Source organism: Oryx dammah, unplaced genomic scaffold (genome assembly GCF_014754425.2).
Source record: "Oryx dammah isolate SB20612 unplaced genomic scaffold, SCBI_Odam_1.1 HiC_scaffold_16, whole genome shotgun sequence".
Taxonomy (NCBI): Eukaryota; Metazoa; Chordata; class Mammalia; order Artiodactyla; family Bovidae; genus Oryx; species Oryx dammah.
The window spans coordinates 62,074,737-62,080,736 of NW_024070200.1; the positions used below are offsets into that span (position 1 = coordinate 62,074,737).

The following is a 6,000-nucleotide window of genomic DNA, read 5'->3' on the forward strand; positions in this document are numbered from 1 at the left end:
AATTCCAGTGGAGAGAGGAGTCTGGCGGGCTGCAGTCCATCGGGTCTCAGAGTTGAATGTGACTGAGTGAATAACACTCTCACTCATCAAGAAGGCAAAATGAATTTTCTTCATAGATGCAAAACTGACCTCTTCCTCATTGAGAAAAGAGGTCAGTTAAGACCACCTACAGACAGCATCTATTTGTATGTCTATAAACGGTAATTATTTGTATTACTCTCAGCTTTCTACAAATAAACTTCTGTTTCTGCAGAGTTGTAAAAGAGCTTAAAGACCAGCACAAACCGCAATGAATCAGATAACCTGGAAGGATGTGTCCTAATGGATGCATTGCTTTAAATTAAGGACACTTAGCAATTATTTTTTCGTCCATTTAAGAAATTTTTACAATCTGTCTTTATGTAATGAGTATTGAAGGTAAATGTTATCTAAATGTATTCATTATTTAAAACCTATGTAAAATTTCCCAACATCACAAAAAGAAAAGCTATTAAAGACTGTAACTTTGTTGTGACAAGTAGAAAGTTTGTGTTTTTAAAAGTGTTTAACTGACACTCCAAAAATAAAATGTCTGTCTTCTGTAGAAATAGATTGATAAAATTTGTAGGTACACTAATTTTACAATTTCATGTAGATAATGTTTCTAGTTAGACCCTTTAGATATATTTGGAACACTGATATAAAGACACAGAACAGATTGTATCAAGACAGCATAAATTGATTAATAATTTAATTTTTCATCACCCATTGATCCCTTTAGCAATTCATAATCTATACTTCAGAATACAGTCATTTAAGAAAAGCAAGTAGAATACATTAACAAGTGATGTATGCCCCTGAAAATATCAAATTATTCTGGCACAATAGAGTCTTCCCCTTAAGTTTTGCCATAATGGTCTGAAAAACTGTCAATCACATGTACAAGAATGAAATACTTTTAAAATCATGCTTACTTAAGAATGTGGAACATTAATATCATCAGTAATAACTATAGAGAGTACACAGTGCTAATATTCTTGAATGTTCCCACTTAAAAGCAGACTCTCCCCTTAATGGTGACCTTTCAGGTTGTATTTTCCAAGTGTTTTTATTGAGGCTAGCTTGCAGCATTTAAGAAAGCTGAAGCTAGCCTGTTTCTTACATGCCTTGCCTGGCCTTGTTAATAGATACCAGCATTCAGCTGGTTAGTACCAGTGACACAGGAGAAACTTTTAATATTATGCTATGGTGTATTGATAAGACAGAAAAAGTCTTTTTATGGTAGTTGGATCCTCAAAACAACTCTTCATGTTCTAGTGATAAAACCCAAGTTGGATATCCAGCAGAGGTACATGAGCTTATCTGTAGAGCTGATACAGCCTCTTGAATTCTCTCACCATGACAGGAACCCCATCTAAAGTGAAGGCTTGCAGAACTGGAGATACCAGAACGCTTTTCTTCCTCCTCAGTACAAGTAGGGTTAACCCTACTCTTCTAGGAGAAAAGTATGTGATTATTAAACAAAGGCCATATTCTTTTTCTTCTGTAATTTGAAAATGTTCAGAGAGACACACTCGGGTGATTGTTGTTACTAGAAGAGCAAGACTGAATTACCTAGCCTTAGGTATAGGAACATGATGGGGAAATATCAGGAGATTTCAGGGTAGAATAAATCAACTTCATGATAAAATCTGTATATAGGCATCTACTGTATTTGTTATTTCTGTAGCTGTGTTGGTTATAAGAGTTCATTGTGTTCCAGTATTCTCAGTGTTAACATCTTCATTGCTGATAGCAAGTTGCAGAGCTTTGGCAGGCAGAACTTGCTACCATTTATGGGGCAGAATTTATCTTCACCTTTTAGTTATAAACAATAGGACTTTTTATGACTAAGTATACATAAAAGTTCAGTGATTACTTAGACCTACATATATAACTTAGAGCCTTGAGGCTAATTTTGGAGAAATAGGTGTGGTGTATGCTGCCTCACACATTAGTAAAGCAATGCTCAAAATTCTCCAAGCCAGGCTTCAGCAATATGTGAACCGTGAACTTGCAGATGTTCGAGCTGGTTTTAGAAAAGGCAGAGGAACCAGAGATCAAATTGCCAACATCTGCTGGATCATTGAAAATGCAAGAGACTTCCAGAAAAACATCTATTTCTGCTTCATTGACTATGCCAAAGCCTTTGACTGTGTGGATCACAATAAACTGTAGAAAATTCTGAAAGAGATGGGAATACCAGACCAGCTAACCTGCCTCTTGAGAAACGTATATGCAGGTCAGGAAGGAACAATTAGAACTGGACAGGGAACAATAGACTGGTTCCAAATAGGGAAAGGAGTACGTCAAGGCTGTATATTGTCACCCTGCCTATTTAACTTCTCTGCAGAGTACGTTATGAGAAACGCTGGACTGGAAGAAGCATAAGCTGGAATCAAGATTGCTGGGAGAAATATCAATAACCTCAAATATGCAAATGACACCACCCTTATGGCGGAAAGTGAAGAGGAACTAAAAAGCCTCTTGATGAAAGTGAAAGAGGAGAGTGAAAAAGTTGGCTTAAAGCTCAATATTCAGAAAACGAAGATCATGGCATCTGGTCCCATCACTTCATGGGAAATAGATGGGGAAACAGTGGAAACAGTGTCAGACTTTATTTTGGGGGTCTCAAAAATCACTGCAGATGGTGATTGAAGCCATGAAATTAAAAGATGCTTACTCCTTGGAAGAAAAGTTATGACCAACCTAGATAGCATATTTAGAAGCAGAGACGTTACTTTGCCAACAAAGGTCCATCTAGTCAAGGCTATGGTTTTTCCTGTGGTCATGTATGGATGTGAAAGTTGGACTGTGAAGAAAGCTGAGTGCCGAAGAATTGATGCTTTTGCACTGTGGTGTTGGAGAAGACTCTTGAGTGTCCCTTGGACTGCAAGGAGATCCAACCAGTCCATTCTAAAGGAGATCAGTCCTGGGTGTTCTTTGGAAGGACTGATGCTAAAGCTGAAGCTCCAGTCCTTTGGTCACCTCATGCGAAGAGTTGACTCATAGGAAAAGACTCTGATGCTGGGAGAGATTGGGGGCAGGAGGAGAAGGGGACGAGGCTGAGGGGAAGAGGATGAGATGGCTGGATGGCATCACCGACTCGATGGACAGGAATTTGAGTGAACTCCGGGAGTCGGTGATGGACAGGAAGGCCTGGCATGCTGCAGTTCATGGGGTCGCAGAGTTGGACACAACTGAGCAACTGAACTGAACTGAACTGATCCTGTCTGCTCATGTTTAGTGATGTGTCATGGTGGAAGTTTGAGGCATTATGGTGGGATTCCCAGTGCATGCCAAGAAATTTGAGCAGTTAACATAGATATCCCAATGATTACTTTTGATTCTTTAAGCATCAAATTGAATAAAGTGAAATTTAAAAATAGACCAGATAAATTTTTTAAAAATTCTCATGTTTTAATGTATTGTGTGTTTATATTTTACTACTTTCAAGATAAGAATTAAAATAGCATTCACAGTTATTATAAATCATGTTTGAAAGGATACCAAGATCCATTATTATGAATTAATTTAAAATATACCTTAAGTTAACATAAATAATCATTTGCAGTACAAATGCATTCGTCTAGTATTAGTCTATTGTTCAAACATTTCTTAGGCTAAGTTGGTATGCCTACTTGGAAAATTTTAACATCTGAAAATTTCTCTGTGGTTGGCTTAAAAAAGTTGTTGAGCTTAAAAATCTACTTTAAAAAAAATCTACTTTATAATAAGACCCATGAGGATTTTTCTTTTTAATTTAGACATTCTGGAAGTAAATTAATATTCTATAGATTAGTAAGCCCTAGTCTTTTAACTAAACAGTCATTTTGTGGTGATTTTAATTAGAAAAATGCAATATGAAAAAAAAAAAACTTCTATTTTTTTATCCTAAAGTAAGAAAACAGAACAATAATCAATATGGTCCAGGACATTCAAGAAAATTTTCCAGAAAGTCAATTCCATGGATTAAATTAATCCATGAGGGAGCTCTATAGAAAGAGCTAGCAAAGGGTGGGAAAGATCATGCTGAATTCATTTTTATCACAAAATTTAAAGATTTGTGAAGTCAGTAATATGTACATTGTATGTAGGAAAGAGTCATTGCTTTCGTACATAAATAGGTATTTGAGTTTTTATGCTTCAGAGTTATGTAGGAAAATCAGTGTGCGTGCATGCTAAGTTGCTTCAGTCGTGTCCAACTCTTTGTGACCACATGGACTGTAGAACTCCAGGTTCCTCTGTCCATGGATCTTCCAGGGAAGAATACGTGAAAGTTAAAAGTCGCTCAGTCCTGTTCGACTCTTTGCGACCCCATGGACTGTATAGTCCATGGAATTCTCCAGGCCAGAGTACTGAAGCCTTTCCCTTCTCCAGGGGATCTTCCCAACCCAGGGATTTAATCCAGGCCTCCTGCATTGCAGGCAGATTCTTTACCAGCTGAGCCACAAGGGAAGCCCAGGAAGGGAAGCCCACTGGAGTGGGTAGCCTATCCTTTCTCCAGCGGATCTTCCTGACCCAGGAATTGAACCAGGGTCTCCTGCATTGCAGGCAGATTCTTTACCAACAGGGCTATAAGGGAAGCCCTAAGAATACTGGAGTGTGTTGCTATTTCCTCATCCAGGGGAGTCTTCCTAACCCAGGGATCGAACCCACATCTCTTACATCTCCTGCACTGGCAGGAAAGTCATAGCATTTAAGAACAAATTAGGGATGAAATTATTGGGATATTGTGCGTATTCTTTCTGGTGAATGGGATAAACTCTCAGGCGAAAAGGAATATCAGTAGGTGAAGTTGCTGAAATGTTCATTTCATAAAGATGTTGCAATAACTTCTCAAAGTATCATCTTGATATATTTTGGGATCTCATTGATCCTGTCAGACATGTTGATTAGGCTGTAATCAGATTTAGATTGTAATTATCAGAACAGTGAGTAATTTCATATTCTCTAGGAAGTTTGGAAAGGAAGAATCCAAATATGGAAATACTCCTTTTCTCTTAATGTACAATGGGAACATAATTTTGCTTATGATAAGGATTACCTTATTTGAAGAATTATAGTACACTTGTGATCATTTAAAACCATTTCAGTGGCTCTTGTATTACTCAGTTCATTCAGTCTGTGCTCTCTTACTTTTTTCAAAAAAGACTCATGGCAAGTTAGTATCATTTGTGTGTGAATTTTCCAATTGTATTTCAGACTTTAAGAAAAAAAGGCCTTAATGGTTGTGAGAGCCCTGATGCTGACGATTACTTTGAGCACAGTCCACTCTCGGAGGACAGATTCAGCAAACTAAATGAAGATAGTGATTTTATTTTCAAACGAGGCCCTGTAAGTACTTTTATTTTACCTCTACTTTTTATTTGTTGATCCTTTTTGTTAACTTCATTATTTAGGCTCTGAACAAGAAGGAACACAGAGGGTGCGACAGCCCAGACCCTGATACTTCCTATGTGCTAACTCCACATACAGAAGAAAAATATAAAAAAATTAATGAGGAATTTGATAATATGATGCGGAATCATAAAATCGCAGTGAGTACTAAAGTATGGTTTGTGCTTTTATTTTGTGCATGAAGAGACTGACCACACCTCTTGTTGTTTGTTTTCACAGTGGGTGATGACAGCAGTAAGTAGAAGGAGGGAGGGGGGAGGTATTAATTTATTTTGAATTTATAGAACTTCAAGATAAAATTGTGGAAATCTTAACAGTAGTACATCTTCAGTGTCTTAAATGTAGAAGTGAAGAGAAAACATCCTTATTTGGGCTCTGCTACTATCTCCTTATTTTTGAATAGGGCATCTAAACATCCTAGATTCCAATTTCTTCATCTGTAAAGTGAATGAATTGGCTCACATAATTTTTTAAGGTCCCTTCCAGCTTTAAATTCCCATGATTTTAAATATAAGGATGCATTTGAGACTTTCCTCTCCCTCTCATGACTTTTAAAATATTATATGGACTTTAGATTTTGAG

At 37.2% G+C, this 6,000-nt stretch overlaps 1 protein-coding gene across 7 annotated transcripts in view; it reads left to right on the top strand.

Annotated features, from left to right (window-relative positions):
- The window catches only part of MEF2A (myocyte enhancer factor 2A), a 185,575-nt gene that overhangs the window by 129,209 nt on the left and 50,366 nt on the right, over positions 1-6,000 (top strand). For 5 of the 7 annotated variants that reach the window (XM_040257015.1, XM_040257021.1, XM_040257014.1 and 2 more), the window contains exon 4: positions 5,421-5,558. In XM_040257015.1, coding sequence (XP_040112949.1) covers positions 5,421-5,558 — 138 coding nt within the window. Of the gene's footprint in view, positions 1-5,223; positions 5,356-5,420; positions 5,559-6,000 lie in introns of all 7 variants that reach the window. The other 2 variants (XM_040257018.1, XM_040257020.1) reach the window with 1 other exon arrangement.